This window comes from Tursiops truncatus, chromosome 7, assembly GCF_011762595.2.
Source record: "Tursiops truncatus isolate mTurTru1 chromosome 7, mTurTru1.mat.Y, whole genome shotgun sequence".
NCBI classification, from domain to species: domain Eukaryota; kingdom Metazoa; phylum Chordata; class Mammalia; order Artiodactyla; family Delphinidae; genus Tursiops; species Tursiops truncatus.
This window is the reverse complement of record NC_047040.1, coordinates 97516360-97535463: the sequence shown is the minus strand read 5'-3', so window position 1 is coordinate 97535463 and position 19104 is coordinate 97516360. Positions and strand designations below refer to the sequence as shown.

The 19104-nt window shown below is 45.8% G+C and overlaps 1 protein-coding gene across 1 annotated transcript in view; it reads left to right on the top strand.

Moving 5' to 3' along the window:
• The first annotated feature begins 900 nt into the window (after nucleotides 1-900).
• The window catches only part of GPR39 (G protein-coupled receptor 39), a 233685-nt gene continuing 215481 nt past the window's right edge, over nucleotides 901-19104 (top strand). Inside the window, exon 1 of the mRNA XM_019931913.3 lies at nucleotides 901-3596. Within this exon, the coding sequence (XP_019787472.2) occupies nucleotides 2741-3596 (856 nt within the window). The 5' untranslated portion in view covers nucleotides 901-2740. The remainder of the gene's footprint in view (nucleotides 3597-19104) is intronic.

Sequence of the window (19104 nt, the reverse complement as noted above, 5' to 3'; positions counted from 1 at the left end):
AAATACATTGCAGGATGACTGGCATGCTGCAGCTGAGGAGACGAGAAGCATCAGAACTGGTGACTTAAAAAAAGTCTCTCTCCCCAAAATGCCACTATCAGCCTGACACAGTCTTGTCCTGCACAGAGAAATAGCTTTCCAGAGTGGAGAGGGCTTTGGAGTCAGGCAGACCTGGGTTTGAAGCCTGCCCCCAAACTTTAATGGTAGGTCACTTAATTTTCCTTATCCTCAGTTTCTTCATCTGTATAATGGGATAATAACGTCTACCTTGCAGCCTTGTGAGGACTGAAAGAAATGAATTATGGGAAAGTGCCTGGCACGTAATAGGGGCTCAGAGAATGACCAAGAGGAGCATTTCGAAGGAAGAATCAGTGGCAGGGCTGAGGAAGACGTGTGAGGTTCCTGGCTTGTTTCCTCTTTAGAAGAAAGAAGTGGGCAGGGCCAGGGATGTGTTTGTATGCTGGTGGTGGTGGTGGGGTCTTCGTAGCCCTTCTTCTCAGTCCCTCTGGGACAGCAAATAACCAGTCAGGGCCTTTTGCAGAGGAGTCCACTCAGGATTCTAATCTGTAGTTATGAAAGCTCCAAGAGTCCACGCTTACCCTGTGAGCTTTGTGGGGTAGCTATAAGGCAATTGAGGTCATGTAGCTAAGCACAGTTCACCAATGAGGCAATGAGTTAAGAGTTTCTCCGCCAGCAAGTAGGTCAAATAGCACAAACGGTGGGAGGAAGGGGGGTTGGCCAAACATACTATTCAGGGCTCTGTGGAGTAGTGTCAGAGGGAAAAGAGAGATTTCTCGGCCTTATAGCTTGTAATTTAACAGAGAAGGGAGAGAAAAAAATAGCTATAGCCCCCTAGGGTGCTAACTGTAAAGATCCAGTGGCCATACAACCTTTTTTTTTTCCTCTGAGACAGTGGCAAAATCAAACATTCGCTGAGGGCCTCAAACCACATGCCCAGGGTTGGGTTCAGAAAATACAGTCCCCGTTTCTCCACGTGTATTGTTCTGGACTCAGCTCCGGAGCACCTTCTGCGTTCCCAGAATTCCCTCCCTGTTAGGATATACTCAGGGTTTGACGGATCTAGGTTTTCAAGTCCCTCACTCACTTTATTATGGCCTTGGGGAAGCACTTATCCTCTGGACACCTCAGTTTTTTCATCTTTAAAACGATCACATCACAGGGCAGTGGATGTGATCATTTAAGAATGCTTTTCTGGACAGGCCTGTGCTACGCCCTCAGGATGAACAGATGAAGAGGTTCCATTTTCTTCCTTCAAGGCAGTGGTTCTCCACCTGGGGCAGTTTTGCCCCCTCAGAGGACAGTTGGCAACGTCTGGAGACATTTTGGCTGTCACTATTCAGCGTGGGACATGAAGATGCTAAATATTCTACGATGCATAGGACATCCCCCTGCCTCCCCGGCAAAGTTCCTTCTGATTTTAGAATAAGAAGATGAAGATGGGCCCACTAGAGGTTTTCCTCTTCTGAGAAGAGCGAAAATGCCATGATCCTTATCGCCATGTTTACTCCCTCCTACTGCCCTTGATGTCCTGGTCGCAGCTCCCTGGGAGGACGCGCTTCCCACCAGGGGCATCCTGGCGGATGGTGCCACTCTCATCCATATACATGTCCCCAATTAAGGACTTCCCGCCGCTGCCGCTGCCGCCGGGAGAGGGGCCTGAGCTGTGGAGTGAAACTGAAAGGAGGGAGCCGCGCTCCTCGGGTCCTTCGGCAAGAAGGTGAGGCAGGCCCTGCGCAAAACGCCCGGGAAGCTTTGGGGAAATGCAGGGCTTCTCTGGGGACCTAGTAGCCTGCTTGGGGGCGACTTCCTGGAGCAGCGGCTCCAGCCAGCGCACAGCCTAACCGTCCAGTGCCAACACCCCAGGGCCCGACGGCAGGGAACCAAGGAGGCGAAAGCTTGCCGGCTGCGCCAGGGCGGCCCCGCCAACTGGCCAGCGACCGAGGCGGGCGCCCGGGTCCAGCCGTCCCCCGTCCCCCAAACTGACCGTGGTAGCCCAAACCTTCGAAGGGACCCCAGGGCAGGAGGGGGCGGTTTGGTCTTTCCGCGCCTAAGCCCGGGAGCGCACTGCAGCTGCCCCCCGGCTGTGCCCCACGCGGTGGGATGCGCGTGGGACCGGACGGCGACGCTGACTCGGCGGTGGCCGCGTGGGCGGCGGGGAAGATGGGGCCACCCGTCGCCCCGTGCTCCGGGGCCAAGATCTGGTGTCTGGACCATGTCTGTGAGCTGAGCACGCCCCCGCTGGGCTGGGTCTGCGGCCAGGAGCACAGGCGGCGGCGGTTAATGATTAATCGCTGACCACCCCGCCTCCAGCCGTTCGGGAGAGGGTGCTCCAGGTGGGTGGGTTTGGCGCGCCAGGGCCAGGCAGCCGGGACTGGAGCGCCGGGGACAGAGAAGGGAAGGGCCTGCGCGCTGGGGGCTGCGGGCTCACTGGCTGCAGCGAGATTGGAACCTCCTTCCTCCGCGCTCTCCCCGCCTCGCCCAGATACACACCCCCACCTCTCAAACCCCACCCTCGGACGCCTCCAGCCTCGGCTAGGTTGGGCTGCCCCGGGAAGTTTCCGTGAAAGCACCCGAAAGCCTGTTACCTTGCTCAGGTGAGCTCGAAAAAGCCCTGCACCCACGCTAGTGAGTTGCGGCCGAGAACTTCGGGCCGCGCGGGTAGGAAGAAAGGGAGTTCAGAAGGTCTTTGGACGCCGCGGCCTGGCTGGCTGCCTTCCTCATGGCTTCGCCCAGCCGTCCTGGCAGTGACTGCTCCCAGGTCATCGACCACAGCCACGTTCCCGAGTTCGAGGTGGCCTCCTGGATCAAAATCACCCTCATTCTGGTGTACCTGGCCATCTTCGTGGTGGGCGTCCTGGGGAATAGCGTCACCATTCGGGTCACCCAGGTGCTGCAGAAGAAGGGCTACCTGCAGAAGGAGGTGACGGATCACATGGTGAGCCTGGCTTGCTCCGACATCCTGGTCTTCCTCATCGGCATGCCCGTGGAGTTCTACAGCATCATCTGGAATCCCCTGACCACGCCCAGCTACACCGTGCCCTGCAAGCTTCACACGTTCCTCTTCGAGGCCTGCAGCTACGCGACGCTGCTGCACGTCCTGACGCTCAGCTTCGAGCGCTACATCGCCATCTGCCACCCCTTCCGGTATAAGGCCATGTCGGGGCCCTGCCAGGTGAAGCTGCTCATCGGCTTCGTCTGGGTCACCTCCGCCCTGGTGGCGTTGCCTTTGCTTTTTGCCATGGGAGTCGAGTACCCCTTGGCGAACGTGCCCAGTCACCGCGGTCTCACGTGCAACCGCTCCCGTACCCGCCACCACGAGCAACCGGAGATTTCCAACATGTCCATCTGTACCAACCTCTCCAGCCGCTGGACCGTGTTCCAGGCCAGCATCTTCGGTGCCTTCGTCATCTACCTCGTGGTCCTGGCCTCCGTGGCCTTCATGTGCTGGAGCATGATGCAGGCGCTCACGAGGAGTAAGCAGGGCACGCTGGCGGCCCAGGGGCAGCAGCTGCAGGTGAGGAAGTCGGAGAGCGAGGAGAACAGGAGCGCCCGGAGGCAGACCATCATCTTCCTGAGTGAGTCCTGGGTGGAGGGCCTCCTGGGAGCCGCCCTCACCCCCCCGTACCCCCCGTCACCGCCCGCGGTCCTCTAAACTCAAGCCTTGCCTTAAGAGCGTGAACCTCAGTTCGTTGAGGCTGAAGAGGCATGGTTCTGAGCCTCTGCATGTTTCTTCTCTCTGCTTTGGGGACTTGGGTTATGGTCAAAAGAGCATTAGCCCAGCAGTCAGAAGGGCTGGGTATGTTCCGCAGTGGCAGCTGCACGGTGGCTGGCCAAGTCACAAAATAGCTTGGGTAAAATGGAAGATAACGCTGAGAAATCTGAGGGTCCGGTTAGGTGATATGAGACAGGTGAAAGTCCTTTGAGAAGGACCCAGTTCTGTGAAGATGGAAGGCAGCATCCTTATCTAGCCCATCTTTATCCTGGAGAACTTTTCTCAGGCAATTAGATTGTGTTCCCATTTTTCTCCTCCTTTGTTGAAACGAGGCTGTCGGGAACACACACAGGCTGGGACTCTGTTCCCCCAAAGTGATTTCCTACCCAAGTCTTAAGAAACTGGAGCTCTCAGACACACACTCCCCAAGGTAGTGCTGGCGTGTTTGCCCTGGTGGATCTGTTTCTTTTTTTTTTTTAACATCTTTATTGGGGTATACTTGCTTTACAATGGTGTGTTAGTTTCTGCTTTATAACAAAGTGAGGATCTGTTTCTTAACACAGAAACATGGCTGGACCGCCTGGCTTGTTTGTCTGATTCAGAAAATCTGGCTTCACAGATTTCCCGAGACTTGATTGATCATCCCAAATACCAGTTCCCTTTCAGAGAACTCGCTTCGTTTTCCAAACTTTTCTTGTGATGCAAATATTTAAAGTCAGATCCTCCTGTGTGCCAGGAAGGAAGGGGCCCATGATTAGTAGCCCCCCAAGGCCTCAGAAGAGGGGCCTGGTGGGCTTTCATGGAGACACACAGAATGGACTGGGGCAAAGAGTTTTTAAAAATGTCTTTTAGTGGAAAAAAGAAAGAGATATCCTTGTGGGTGTGTGTGAGTCAAGGGGGAGCTGTTAGGACAATGTTTCCCCTTTTCCCCAGCTCCCTTTCCAGTGTGGCATCAGAGAAGGAATAAATCATGGTGCTGTTTGTTTTGGTGTGGGAGACCTGAGAAACAGGTTCTAGGGCAAGGAGTTAGGAAAGAAAATTGGAAGGCACTTGAAGAGAAATGGAAAGAACTGGGTATTGTCCCAGCCATGCCCCTGGCTTCTGGTGTGTCCGTACAACTGACCTGACTTTACTCTGGGTCTGTGCGAAATGACAGGAGGGAATTTGTGGTTTGGGGATGCTGACTCTGCATCAGGTGCTGTGCTCTTGGCTTATATTTCCATTTCGTAGAGGAGCAGTTTCAGGCTTAGAGAAGACCTAGTTCAAATGCACTCAAGTGCAGCTCCCAGATTCTAAGCTTGGTTCTCAGCGTGTTACCGAGTCCAAGTTCACACTGCTGGCCGCACAGCAGGACAGTAAATTGAGAGACGACATGTTGGGGCCAGGAATAATGACTTTATTCAGAAAGCCAGCAGAGCGAGAAGATGGTGAGCTAGTGTCCCAAAGAACCATCTTACCCGAGTTAGAGTTCAAACTTCTTTTATATTTAAGGGGGAGGGGGTGTGGCTGCTTGTTGCAAACTTCTTGGTGCCGGAATCCTTTGTTCTTGCAGCTGTACATGTAGGTCAGGTCAGGAGGTTCCTGTAAACCTCCAACAAGACAGATGTTATTCTCTGTTCTGCAACTTTTTATCTCTATATGAACGGAAACATGTTATATCTTGAAAGGTCAGAGCCTTGAGAGTGGGCCATCCTGTATATTTCAGGCTGTAGGCAACATTCTTGTGGCAAAAACCAATAGAATACAAAGGTTAAAGTAAAAGAAACAGATCCAAGATGGAGTCAGATTTGTGCTTTGCCATTACAAGGGCAGGGAAATGAGTGGCTGCCTGTGGCTTTTTCACAGGCTCATGGGGAAAGGAAAATGAAATAAAGCAGAACTTTGATAAGGTGTTGCAGCCTTTCTGGAAATTGGAGTAAGGCGTCTGTAGCAGGTGACATTGTCTAGGGACTTAGGAAGGGCACCCAACCCAACTCAATCTCTCTCACCCATTGGTTTCTACCCAGAATATTCCAGGAAGAAACGGACATTGGATTTGCTTGAACATCTATTGAAAGACTAGTTCTTCTTTCTGCCATATACCCTTAGGCATATTTTAAACTTTTAGCAGTAATTTAATACTTTAGTATGAATGACTTTACTTTTTTAATCTCCCACCCTAATTTAGGAACTAAGACTGCATTTGACCAAGGAAAAAAATAATTGATTCATCTTTGTTCTCTATTGTACCAATCTCTTTTTATTTAAAAAATTTAAATTTCTCTGAATAGATGTCTCTTCTCCTAGCCGGTATTGTTCCAAGTTGAAGTCCGTCTCCATGTTGGAGTTGTGTCTCCATTCAGACATAAAATCAGAATGTCACAGACTTTTGTGTAGAGACAAATAGGAACTTGGAGATCATCTCATCCAATTAGTAATCACCTGGAATGAGTCTGTTTTCTCAGCAGCCCTCATTCTTTCCTTCTAGTTCTCTCAGGCTTCCTCGTAACAACTGTGTATTAATCACCCACTGTGTTCCCAGCATAGATTGTTGAATGGCAATCAGGTGCTCAACGTGTGATAATGTCTTGGGGGAATTTAGCATTATTTAGCCCATTTCCTCTGCAGTAGGTTTCCAAAGCAGTTCTTGCAACTGTTCCCACTCCCAGTGAATTTCAAAGAGCTTTTAAAAATAGGAGCCTCACTAATTAACAAGTTAGGAAATAAACTAATGGAGTGAAGAGGAAGAAATCATGCCCTGCATCCATCAGATTGATACGATGCAATTATTTTGTGTTTCATAAAACTTATGCTTTGGGGCATTTTTAACCCAGAATAAATGAATATATAAATTGTTTACAAATCGCTGAATTTAACATAGTGATTTAGCTGTCTTTTTAGCACTTGAGTTAACAGATGTATCAAATTAAAACAAATATTTGCTCATTTCAAACATATTTTGCATTTAATGTGAAATGTAAATGACAACACAGCCCAAGATGTCTTTGGAGCTCTGGAGGCAATAAAAAAAACAATTACGGAATTTTCCCCCTCATTGTGAAAAATGCTAACTTCTGCATAACAGAAGGGAAATTCATAAATCTACCCAAGATGAGGAAGTCTATGTAGAACATATTAATTTTCCTTTCTGCATCTTTTGCTATTGTGCCTCACAATAGCTGAGGGGCTGGGCTGGTGAATAATGAAAACAAATTGGGAACTCTGGGAGGGAAAGAGATGTGGGGACACCTCCTAGCTCTCAAGCAATTTGCAGGAGAAAGCAATAACAATGTGAAAGTACACATTTCTGGACACATGAGTGTCCCTTCTTGCCTCTTGTCAGCTCAGTGAGAAATCAGTACTAGACTTATTTCTTTTTGCACGGTCACGGTTAATATGACTTGTCCCATGCCAGAACAGAGGTTGCCTGGTCTGGATTCCTGTCTTTTCTGGAGGCAAGGAACTGGTGCATTTGTCTCTTTATACCTTAGATGTTGAGAATATGCAAAATGAGCCTTCCTTTCAAGAGGGTTTCCCAGACCTTCCATCTTATATTTCTGAACTCTCACTTGGAGTTATTTTCAATGCGTGGGGCACCCAGGTCCACAGACACTCATGCCTGTGTCTTTTGCACATGTGTCAAATGTCCCCCACTCAAAGTGGAACAAGTGTAGTTTAAACAAAGAGTTGTGATTTGTAACTTTCAAGAGTGTAAAGTGATTGGGGCTAGGTTACAGCTACCTCCTAAGGACCTGTAGGGTAGTGATGGGCTTTCAACCATAGTTACGGAAAATTTTATTACAGATAATTGTGAAATTACGAAATTAAAGAAACATCATAGAGGCTTAGGACTCTATAATAGGTACACTTTTTTTTTGCATTCTGATTTGCTCTCTTGAGTCAGAGGGAAAGGGGAGGAGCCACAGAGAGTGATGGGAATTGCACATCAACTTGGGTTGATCTTGGAGAATATCTTGAATATGGACTTAGTCCCAAGTGTATTTGGATGGAAAAAAAATGGAGAGCTGCTGCTGAACTGAACTACTCTAAAAAGAAGGTTGACGCATATTTGGATATTTGTGGGGTGGGCCAGAGAGAAGCAAGGAGGAGATCAGAATCATATCCTCTGGGTCTTAAGACCTCAGATGTGAGGTCAAAGTCACGTGTTCACGGGAGAGACAGAGAAAGGAAGCTGAGATGTTGACAGTGGCTCCTCTTTACTATCAGTACCTGAAACAAACTCTTCAAATTAGTTTCTTAAAGTGGAGTACAAAATTTCCCATGCAAAGAGGTTTTATTGGGATGTCATTGTGAAAAACAAAAGTGAAAATTATGAAAAGAAATTTGTCTTATATTTTATCAAACATAGTTTCTAATCATATGTGAATTCTTATAATAATTCTTTTCAGAATGAAACAAATGCTTCACTTGTAATTTTTCTGACAAAACAGTTGTGATAGCCATTGTGTTTGATTTTCTAGAACAGCAAGATTATAAAGAAAGCTTACTCCCAAGAGCTTCTCTTAATTCGTTGCTATTTAATTCATCCTCATTGAAGTACCTGTCCTAGCATCATCCTTGTCAATTTCCCATTGTTTCAGGATTAACTGGTTTAATTCGGCCAGACCTTCCTTTGTCAGTGGCTTGTCATTTGATTCCTGTGTTTCTCTAGCTTCCCTTTCATTGACTTCAGGAAATTCTGCACCCCACATACAGGCCATATGCAGAAATATAATTAATTGAAAAGTCAATCTCTATACCCTTGTGTACATCAACTGATTACATGAAAATGAATGCCTTAAAATGCTCTGAAGTGCCCAGAGAAATTTTAAGTAATTGTTTTCCCGACTAGTTTAAATTCTGGTGTTACTGTCATGTTTGTGTCATTAATTTGCTTAGTAAAGGCTATTTCTGTGGTGTAAAGGGCTAAACCAACTCAGTCTCTAAAGGAAGTATCACCAGAATTAAATTACTGACATTTTTAGAGTGAGAGATTATTTTGACTCACACGTTTGGCTATTTCAGGACAAAAGTTTTGCCTCGAGTCTTCGGCTTGCTGCCTCTGTTCTCCTCCCCCCTTTACTGGGGTGGATGTGACTATACTAAATGGTGTTTCATGTTTATTTTTCTACTTGTGATATCTGTCATAAATTGCAAGTGTCCTGTGATCACCCTCGCAGACAAATATAATAATGTTGCTTTATTTGTATAATCAGGCTGCCTCAAAGATTTCACTTCTCTGTTGGAGAGATGCATCGTTCCCGTGGAAGGGAATATGGGAATGCCAGTTCCCATTCATTAGCAAGCCTGTTCGTCTGTCTTAGTTGCATGCCTCATGGGGGCTGCCAAAGTGTAATAAGACAGCAGAAGCCTTCGTCGAGCAATGCATTCAGCGTATTAATGCTAAAACCACTCAGAATAAAAGCCATTTGCGTGTAGACAGCACAGTGGAAGCATATTGAATTGGGTGTCAAGGAGCCCTGTCCTGCCCCACTAGACAAGGTCCTCTGACCCACCACTTGGATCACACTGTCATCTCTCTCCGCCTTTTCCTTCCGCCCAGCTCCCCTGCTGGTCTGCAGCCCTGCAACAACCCACCTGACTCTCCACCTCTACTCCTTGGCTGCGTGCTGAGCACGGAAGAAAAGACTGGTTACCATTGCTGCTGTCAGTTCTCGTAAATAGATGTGTTCAGCCTTACCTGGGCCCTGCTCTCTGATAGCACCTTCCTTTGTAGGGACCGTCAAAAGAGCTTGAGCTCCTGGAGCCCCTTTTCTACTTTGAGGGACCTGGATTGGACGTGGCATCCCTGGAGGAATGTCTGCATCTCCCCTCGCCTAGGCTGTTTGTGCTGCAGCTGCTGGGATCCCATTGGTGCCCCCATTCTCAGGCCCATCAAGTTCAATTCTGTTAATGGCTTCCCATGGCTCTTAGGTCAAGGATCAAAATCCTTAACATAAGGACCTCGTGGTCGGCTGCCCCTCCAACTGCATCGGGTGCAGTTCTCCCACTGTGTTAGTCTGCCGGAGCTGCCATGACAAAATACCACAGATAGTGGGGCTTAAACAGCAGTCGTTTATTTTCTCACAGTTCTGGAAGCTAGAAATCTGAGATCTGGGAGATGCCAGGGATGGTTTCTGGTGAGACTTCTTTGGTTTGCAAATAGCAGCCTTCTTAGTGAGTCCTCACATGGCCCTTGCTCTGTGTGCACAGAGAGGGAGATCTCTTTTTTTCTTTAATAAATTTATTTATTTTTATTTTTGGCTGCGTTGGGTCTTTGTTGCCGTACGCAGGCTTTCTCTAGTAGCGCTGAGCGGGGGCTACTCTTCGTTGTGGTGCGCAGGCGTCTCATAGCAGTGGCTTCTCTTGTTGCAGAGCACGGCCTCTAGGTGCACGGGCTTCAGTAGTTGTGGCACGTGGGCTCAGTAGTTGTGGCTCGTGGGGTCTAGAGCGCAGACTCAGTAGTTGTGGCGCACGGGCTAAGTTGCTCCGCGGCATGGGGGATCCTCCCAGACCAGGGCTCGAACCCGTGTCTCTTGCGTTGGCAGGCGGATTCTTAACCACTGCACCACCAGGGAGATCTCTTTATCTCTTCTTTTTGTTATAAGGAAGCCAGTCCAATGAGCTTAGAGCCCCGCCCTTCTGACCTCATTTAACCTCAGTCACCTCCCAAAAGGCCCTGTCTCCAGATACTGTCACATCGGGGGTTAGGGCTTCACCGTATGAATTTGGGGAGCACAGCTCAATCTATAACATTCCTTAATTTCTCTGCCCCATTACCCCCTTTAAATCCTTCAGTAGACCATGGCCAGGCTCTCTCTTACCACCTGGTCTTGGCATGTGTTGCTTTCTCTGCCTGGAATGCTTTTCTGCCTCACTCCCTGCTCTACCTGACCCCACCAGCACCTTCACCAAGCGAGCACCTTCAGATCTCCCCTGGGAAGCATGGCCCACCCTCCCTGACTTAATTTAACCTCCCTTGAAACAAGACTCACAGTTATAATAATTTTATATTTAATGGTGAAATCATTTGATTGATGTCTGCCTTCCTTCTGATTCCTTGAGGGCAGGAGCTATTCTTAATCTCACTCCCCACCGTTCTTCATCCTAGCATAGGGGCTGGCACACAGCAGATGTTCAATGAAGTTTTGCTGACTGAATAAATACCTGAACACGCCTGAGCTTGGGATTGGGGAATGATGTTCTGTTTTCCCTTGGGTGTGCATTCCTCTAGAAACTTATCATTCCTCAGAATTTTTCTGATTAGTTCAAACCTAAAGATGCTCTCTTGAAAGGGATCTGATTCTTCCAGGCCTCTGAAAAGTCAAGCCATCGTGGAGGGCATTTGAGCTTTTATCTCCCCTGAGCCAGGGAACAGTCTGTGTTAATCAGCCCCTGAATATCAACTTGCACTGTATGTACCTGCCAGAAGTAACCCTGAAATGAAAGTGATTAAGGTGGTGGTGAACAGTGCTTGTTAAACTCTGTTTAACCGGATGATAATGGAATGAGAACTCGAAAAATTATTTCTTAGCAGGCCCTTTCACCACTTGTTGGCAAGGGTGTCCTCAGGGTGATGGAAAGAGGATGCAGTGGGGGCAGTGTTTTGAAAATATTCAACCAATATGTTTTCATTTCCCCCTTAACTTGCACTCGCTTGCAGCCCTCTGCCTCAAGTCTTAACCAGAAGGCTTGTCACCCCACGGAAGCAAAAAGGAACGCACTGCCTTGTCTAAGGGTATTGTTTTCAGTTTTCTCTCTCTTTTTTTTTTTTTTTTTTGCGGTATGCGGGCCTCTCACTGCTGTGGCCTCTCCCGTTGACGCGCAGGCTCAGCGGCCATGGCTCACGGGCCCAGCCTCTCCGCAGCATGTGGGATCTTCCCGGACCGGGGCACAAACCCGTGTCCCCTGCATCGGCAGGCGGACCCTCAACCACTGTGCCACCAGGGAAGCCCGTCTTTTTTTTTTATAAAGGAATTGCTTTATTTATTTTATTTTTGGCTGCGTCGGATCTTAGTTGCGGGCCCTTCGTTGCAGCGCGTGGGCTCTGTGTTTGAGGCATGTGAGCTCAGTAGTTGTGGCACACGGGGCTTAGTTGCCCCACCACATGTGGGATCCTAGTTCCCCGACCAGGGATCGAAACCCTGTCCCCTGCATTGGAAGATGCATTCCCAACCACTGGACCTCCAGGGAAGGCCCTCTCCCAGCTATTCTTGGGGCTTCCTGAGATCAGGCACCATGCACACTCATAGTTCTTCCAACTACCCTACGGGGCTGGGGACGCAGTGGCTGTGAACTGCTTACTTGGTGCTGGGATTGAAATTCCCTGACAGTGGTGCTGCGCTTGGGTAGGAAGGAGACCACACAAACTGTGATCCTCAGGAAATCCCTTCACCTCTCCCTGCCTTTCCTCCCCTTCCCTGTGGTAGGCAGAAATCTGAGATGGCTCCTGGACTTCTGGAGCCCTGGTGTACATACATCTGCTCCCACTTATTCAATCAAACACTACTCAAGGTCTTGCCCTGAAGGGATTTTGCAGAAGTAATTAAGTTCCCGAATCAGTTGACCTTAAAATAGGGAGGTTTTCTGCATGGGCTGAATCATGTCACAAGACCTTTTAAATCTGGGTCTAGAAGTCAGAGACAGGAGACCTCAGAGATTCAAATCGCAAGAGGGGTGGGAGGTAAAAGACATTCTCCATTGCTGGCTTTGGAGCTCTGGAGGGGTCACTGGCGGGTAATGTAGGTGGTCCCTAGGAGCTGAGTGCCGGGAAAGAAGTGGGTATCTGAATGAGCTGAGAGGTGGATTTTCCCCCAGAACCTTCAGAAAAGAATTCAGCCTGGCTGATACCATGAGTCCCTGAGCAGAGGTCTCAGCCATGCCGGGTCTGGAGTTCTGATCTACAGACATGTGAGCTGATAAATAGATGTTGTTATGTAACAGTAGAAAACGGATACATTCCCTGAACGCTGATAAGGGGCTCCAAGGTAGACACATGTCCTGCCTTAGATATATCTTCCAAACCTAATCTCTAGAAGCTTCTCTGTGAAACGTCCTGCCTTCTAAGACCTGTACCCATGGCCCAGCCATTCCTGGATTCACCCGCCATTTACTGGACACCTGCTAAGGCTCAGTGATTAGGAAATTTACCATGATCCAGGGCACCATGGGAGTTTCTCTGGACTTTTAGACTCTTATTTGGGGAATTCAAAATTTGCAGGTTTGAGTCCCATCAGCTGGAATTTTGAACCCATGGATACCTTGGTTGTCAAAAGAGGAGGACTGTGGTAGATTCATCTTTTAATTATCTTGCTTTGGGTAGCTCTTTTTCCTCAGAGCCTGGCACTTAGAAAGTGCTGAACGAAAGTTGGGTGAATCAGTGAATGTCTGGGCAGCTTTGCTACTTTCCAGAGCCTTCGCACTGGAGCAGAGCGCTTACATTCTTCATCGTTTAGCTTCAAGTGGAAAAAGCGGGGGTGGACAGTGGGAGCCAACCCCAGTGCTGAAAGCAAGTCTGAGTACGAGAAATGTCTCAGGCTAACCAACTTTACCATTTTCTGATGTTTAGGGTTTCTGCCAACTGAGAAACTTGCCAAAATTTCCTGTTTGCACTTAACTGTGTGTAAGAGCCATTCTGGCCGGCAGGAGCCTGCCAGACATCTCATCAGGCTGCTTTACACATCTCAAGAGTGGCTGGGTAGCTGGACAGCAGTGGTGGTACCAGGATCTGACAGACGGGCATCAGGAGGCGGCAGCATCATACTGGAAACCAAAGGCATGCATACGTGGGAGTCAGGCCCAGTTGGGGGATAAGGTTCATTGGATTTGTAGAGAAAAGCCGTCTTCTTTCTCTAGTGAAGGGGAAAACAATCCAGCTTACCTTAGAAATAAAACACTACACACAGGGTATTGGGGTAGAAGCAAACTCATTTGGTCTCTGGCTTTACATATTATTACTCTTTGGAAGACTTGATCTACTCAGCGGAAACAAAGCTTTCTGGGAAATTTATGGGTCGACTTTCTATGTGCCACAGTTCTGAAGGATGAAATATCATGTTGAACTGACAGCTGCATGTTTTGTATATTTAGAGGACAGCTGATGTGTTGTCACTGTTTTTCAAGTTTGTCTCGACAGGGGAGGCAAGGGAAGTTTGCTTTCCAGAGGGTGAAGAAAACTTGTGTAGAAGTAGCCTGTTCTCCTTCTTGGACCTGGAGTTTTTCTCATTACTGAATCTCTTGAAGGCCCCTTCCTCCAGGAAGCCTTCCTGGACCGGCTTCACCCTGCTCTAAATTCTCCTCACTTCAGCGCTTTGTTCATCAGGTATTTACGAAATCCTAAAATGTGTATGGTGTCATTTAGACTTTAGAGATCAGGATGCTCATTCTCCCCTTCGAGGAGCTTAATATTTCTCTAGTTGGGGCATCAAAGTATAGAGGTGGAGCCTTGTAGAAGGAAGCCTAAAAATACCCTTGATGAAGAGTGGCGGGTAATGGCGGCTTATAAAGTAAACTGGTTCTGGGCACCAGCATTTTTTTTTTTTTTTTTTTTTTTTTTTTGCGGTACACGGGCCTCTCACTGTTGTGGCCTCTCCCGCTGCGGAGCTCAGGCTCAGGATGCGCAGGCTCAGCGGCCATGGCTCACGGGCCCAGCCACTCCGCGGCATGTGGGATCTTCCCGGACCGGGGCACGAACCCGTGTCCCCTGCATTGGCAGGCGGACTCTCAACCACTGCGTCACCAGGGAAACTCTGCTCTCTTTTTTTTCTTCCAGTTTTATTGAGATAGAGTTGACATACAGTACTGTGTAAGTTTAAGGTGTACAGCATAATGATTTGACTTCCATACATCATGAAATGTTAAATAAGTTTAGAGAGCATCCATCGTCTTCTGTAGATACAACATTAAAGAAATAGAAAAAAATTTTTGTCTTTACAATGAGAACTCTTAGGATTTATTCTCTTAGCAACTTTCATGTATAAGGTACAGCTGTGTTCATTATATTTATCATGTTGTACATTACATCCCTATTAGTTATTTATCTTATAAATGGAGGTTTGTACCTTTTAACTACCTGCATCCAATTTCTCCCTACCCTTACCCCCTGCCACGAATCTGATGTCTTTCTCTATGAGTTTGTTTATTTTGCCCCAATAATGGATTGACAACACTGTGTTCGTTCCTGGTACACAGCGTAGTGATTCACTATTTCTACACATTTCAAAAAGATAACCGTGAGTCTAGTTACCATCTGTCACTATACCAAGGTATTACAAAATAATTGATTATGTTCCTCCAACTGTACATTTCATACCTGTGACTCATTTATTTTGCATCTGGAAGTTTGTACCTCTTAATCTCCCTCATATATTTCTCTCTACCCTCTCTGGCAACTACCTGTTGGTTTTCTGTATGGATGACTCTGTTTCTGTTTTGTTATACTTGTTCATTTGTTTTGTTTTTTAGAGTCCACGTACAAGTGAAATCATAAGGTATTTGTCTTTCTCTGTCTGACTTATTTCACTTAGCATACTTCCCTCTGTGTCTATCCATGTTGTCGTAAATGGCAAGATTTCATTCTTTTTTATGACTGAGTAATATCCCATTATATATATATGTGTGTGTGTGTGTGTGTGTGTGTGTGTATATATATATATATATATGCATATCTTCTTTATCCATTCATCTGTTGATGGGCATTTAGGTTGCTTTCGTATCTTGGCTATTGTAAATAATGTTGAAACGAACATGGGGGTGTGTATAACTTTTTGAACAAGTGTTTCTGTTTTCTTTGGATACTAAGGAGTGGAATTGCTGGATGGTATGATAGTACTGTTTTTAATATTTTGAGGAATATTCATACTATTTTCCATAATAACTTCACCAGCAGTGCATGAGGGTTCACTTTTCGCCACATCCTCATCACCCCACGTTATTTGTTGTCTTTTTGATAATAGCCATTTTGAAAGATGTCAGGTGATATCTCCTTGGTTTTTTTTTAATTAATTAATTAATTTTTAGTTTTGGCTGCGTTGGGTTTTTTTGTTGCTGCATGTGGGCTTTTATCTAGTTGTGGCGAGTGGGGGCTACTCTTTGTGGTGGTACGCAGGCTTCTCATTGCAGTGGCTTCTCTTGTAGCAGAGCACGGGCTCTAGGCGTGTGGGCTCAGTAGTTGTGGCTCGTGGGCTCCAGAGTGCAAGCTCAGTAGTTGTGGTGCACAGGCTTAGAAGATCCGCGGCATGTAGGATCTGCCTGGACCAGGGCTCGAACCCGTGTCCCCTGCATTGGCAGGCAGATTCTTAACCGCTGCACCACCAGGGAAGTCCTGTGGTGTTTTTTTTTTTTTTTTACTAGTTGGAAGCTTTTAATTTTGCTTATTTTAAGCAACTTATAAGAAAAGTCTTGGGTACGTGGATTTTTTTTCCACATCTTTATTGGAGTATAAATGCTTTATAATGTTGTGTTAGTTTCTACTGTACAACAAAGTGAATCAGCTACATGTATACATATATCCCCATATCCCCTCCCTCTTGAACCTCCCTCCCACCCTCCCTATCCCATCCCTTTAGGTCGTCACAAAGCACCGAGCTGATCTCCCTGTGCTATGCAGCAGCCTCCCACTAGCCATCCATTTTACATTTGGCAGTGTATATATATAGATGCTACTCTCTTACTTCATCCCAGCTTCCCCTTCCCCCACCGTGCCCTCAAGTCCATTCTCCACATCTGCGTCTTTATTCTTGCCCTGCCACTAGGTTCATCAGTACTGCTCTTTAAAATTCCATATATATGCGTTAGCTTACGGTATTTGTTTTTCTCTTTCTGACTGACTTCACTCTGTATGACAGATTCTAGGTCCATCCACCTCACTACAAATAACTCAATTTTGTTCCCTTTTATGGCTGAGTAATATTCCATTGTATACATGTGCCACGTTTTCTTTATCCATTCATCTGTTGATGGACACTTAGGTTGCTTCCACATACTGGCTATTGTAAATAGAGCTGCAATGTACACTGTGGTACATGACTCTTTTTGAATTATGGTTTTCTCAGGGTATATGCCCAGTAGTGGGACTGCTGGGTCATACGGTAGTTCTATTTTTAGTTTTTTAAGGAACCTCCATACTGTTCTCCATAGTGGCTGTATCAATTTACATTCCCACCAACAGTGCAGAAGGGTTCCCTTTTCTCCACACCCTCTCCAGCATTTATTGTTTGTAGATTTTTTGATGATGGCCATTCTGCCCAGTGTGAGGTGTTACCTCATTGTAGTTTTGATTCGCATTTCTCTAATGATTAGTGATGTTGAGCATCTTTTCATGTATTTCTTGGCCATCTGTATGTCTTCTTTGAAGAAATGTCTATTTGGGTCTTCTGCCCATTTTGGGATTGGGTTGTTTGTTTTTGTGATATTGAGCTGCATGAGCTGCTTGTATGTTTTGGAGATTAATCCTTTGTCAGTTGCTTCATTTGCAAATATTTTCTCCCATTCTGAGGGTTGTCTTTTGGTCTTGTTTATGGTTTCCTTTGCTGTGCAAAAGCTTTGAAGTTTCATTAAGTCCCATTTGTTTATTTTTGTTTTTATTTCCATTTCTCTAGGAGGTCGGTCAAAAAGGATCTTGCTGTGATTTATGTCATAGAGTGTTCTGCCTATGTTTTCATCTAAGAGTTTTACAGTGTCTGGTCTTACATTTAGGTCTTTAATCCATTTTGAGTTTATTTTTGTGTATGGTATTAGAGTGTATTTTAATTTCATTCTTTTACATGCAGCTGTCCATTTTTCCCAGCGCCACTTATAGAAGAGGCGGTCTTTTCTCCATTGTATATTCTTGCCTCCTTTGTCAAAGATGAGGTGACCATATGTGTGTGGGTTTATCTCTGGGCTTTCTTTCCTGTTCCATTGATCTATATTTCTGTTTTTGTACCAGTACCATATTGTCTTGATTACTCTAGCTTTATAGTATAGTCTGTAGTATAGTCTGAAGTCAGGGAGCCTGATTCCTCCAGCTCCGTTTTTCTTTCTTAAGATTGCTTTGGTTATTCAGGGTCTTTTGTGTGTCCATACAAATTGTAAAATTTCTTGTGCTAATTCTGTGAGAAATGCCATTGGTAATTTGATAGGGATTGCATTGAACCTGTAGATTGCTTTGGGTACTATAGTCATTTTCACAATATTGATTCTTCCAATTCAGGAAGCATGGTATATCTCTCCATCTGTTTATGTTATCTTTAATTTCTTTCATCAGTGTTTTATATTTTTCTGAGTACAGCTCTTTTGCCTCTTTAGGTAGGTTTATTCCTAGGTATTTTATTCTTTTTGTTGTGATGGTAAATGGGATTGTTTCCTTAATTTCTCTTCCTGATCTTTCATTATTAATGTATAGTAATGCAAGAGATTTCTGTGCATTAATTTTGTATCCTGCAAACTTACCAAACTCATTGATTAGTTCTACTAGTTTTCTGGTGGCATCTTTAGGATTTTCTATTTATAGTGTCATGTCATCTGCAAACAGTGACAGTTTTACTTCTTCCTTTCCAATTTGTATTCATTTAATTTCTTTTTCTTCTCTGATGGCCTTGGCTAGGACTTCCAAAACTATGTTGAATAATAGTGGCAAGAGTGGACATCCTTGTGTTGTTCCTGATCATAGAGGAAATGCTCTTTTTCACCATTGAGTATGATGCTTGCTGTGGGTTTGTCACATACGGCCTTTATTATGTTGAGCTAGGTTCCCTCTATGCCCATTTTCTGGAGAGTTTTTTTTTATCATAAATGGGTGTTGAATTTTGTCAAAAGATTTTTCCACATCTCTTGAGATGATCATATGGTTTTGATTCTTCAATTTGTTAATATGTTGTATCACATTAATTATTATGTGTATGTTGAAGAATCCTTGCATCCCTCGGATAAACCCCACTTGATCATGGTGTATGATCCTTTCAATGTGTTGTTGGATTCTGTTTGCTAGTATTTTGTCGAGGATTTTTCCATCTATGTTCATCAGTGATATTGGTCTGTAATTTTCTTTTTTTGTGATATCTTTGTCTGGGTCTGGTATCAGGGTGATGTTGGCTTCGTAGAATTAATTTGGAAGTGTTTCTCCCTCTTCAGTTTTTTGGAAGAATTTGAGAAGGATGGGTGTTAGCTCTTCTCTAAATGTTTGATAGAATTCGCCTGTGAAGCCATCTGGTCCTGGGCTTTTGTTTGTTGGAAGATTTTTAATTACAGTTTCCATTTCATTACCTGTGATTGGTCTGTTTATATTTTCTAATTCTTCCTGCTTCAATCTTGGAAGGTTGTACTTTTCCAAGAATTTTTCCATTTCTTCCCGGTTGTCCATTTTATTGGCATATAGTTGCTTGTAGTAGTGTCGTATGATCCTTTGTATTTCT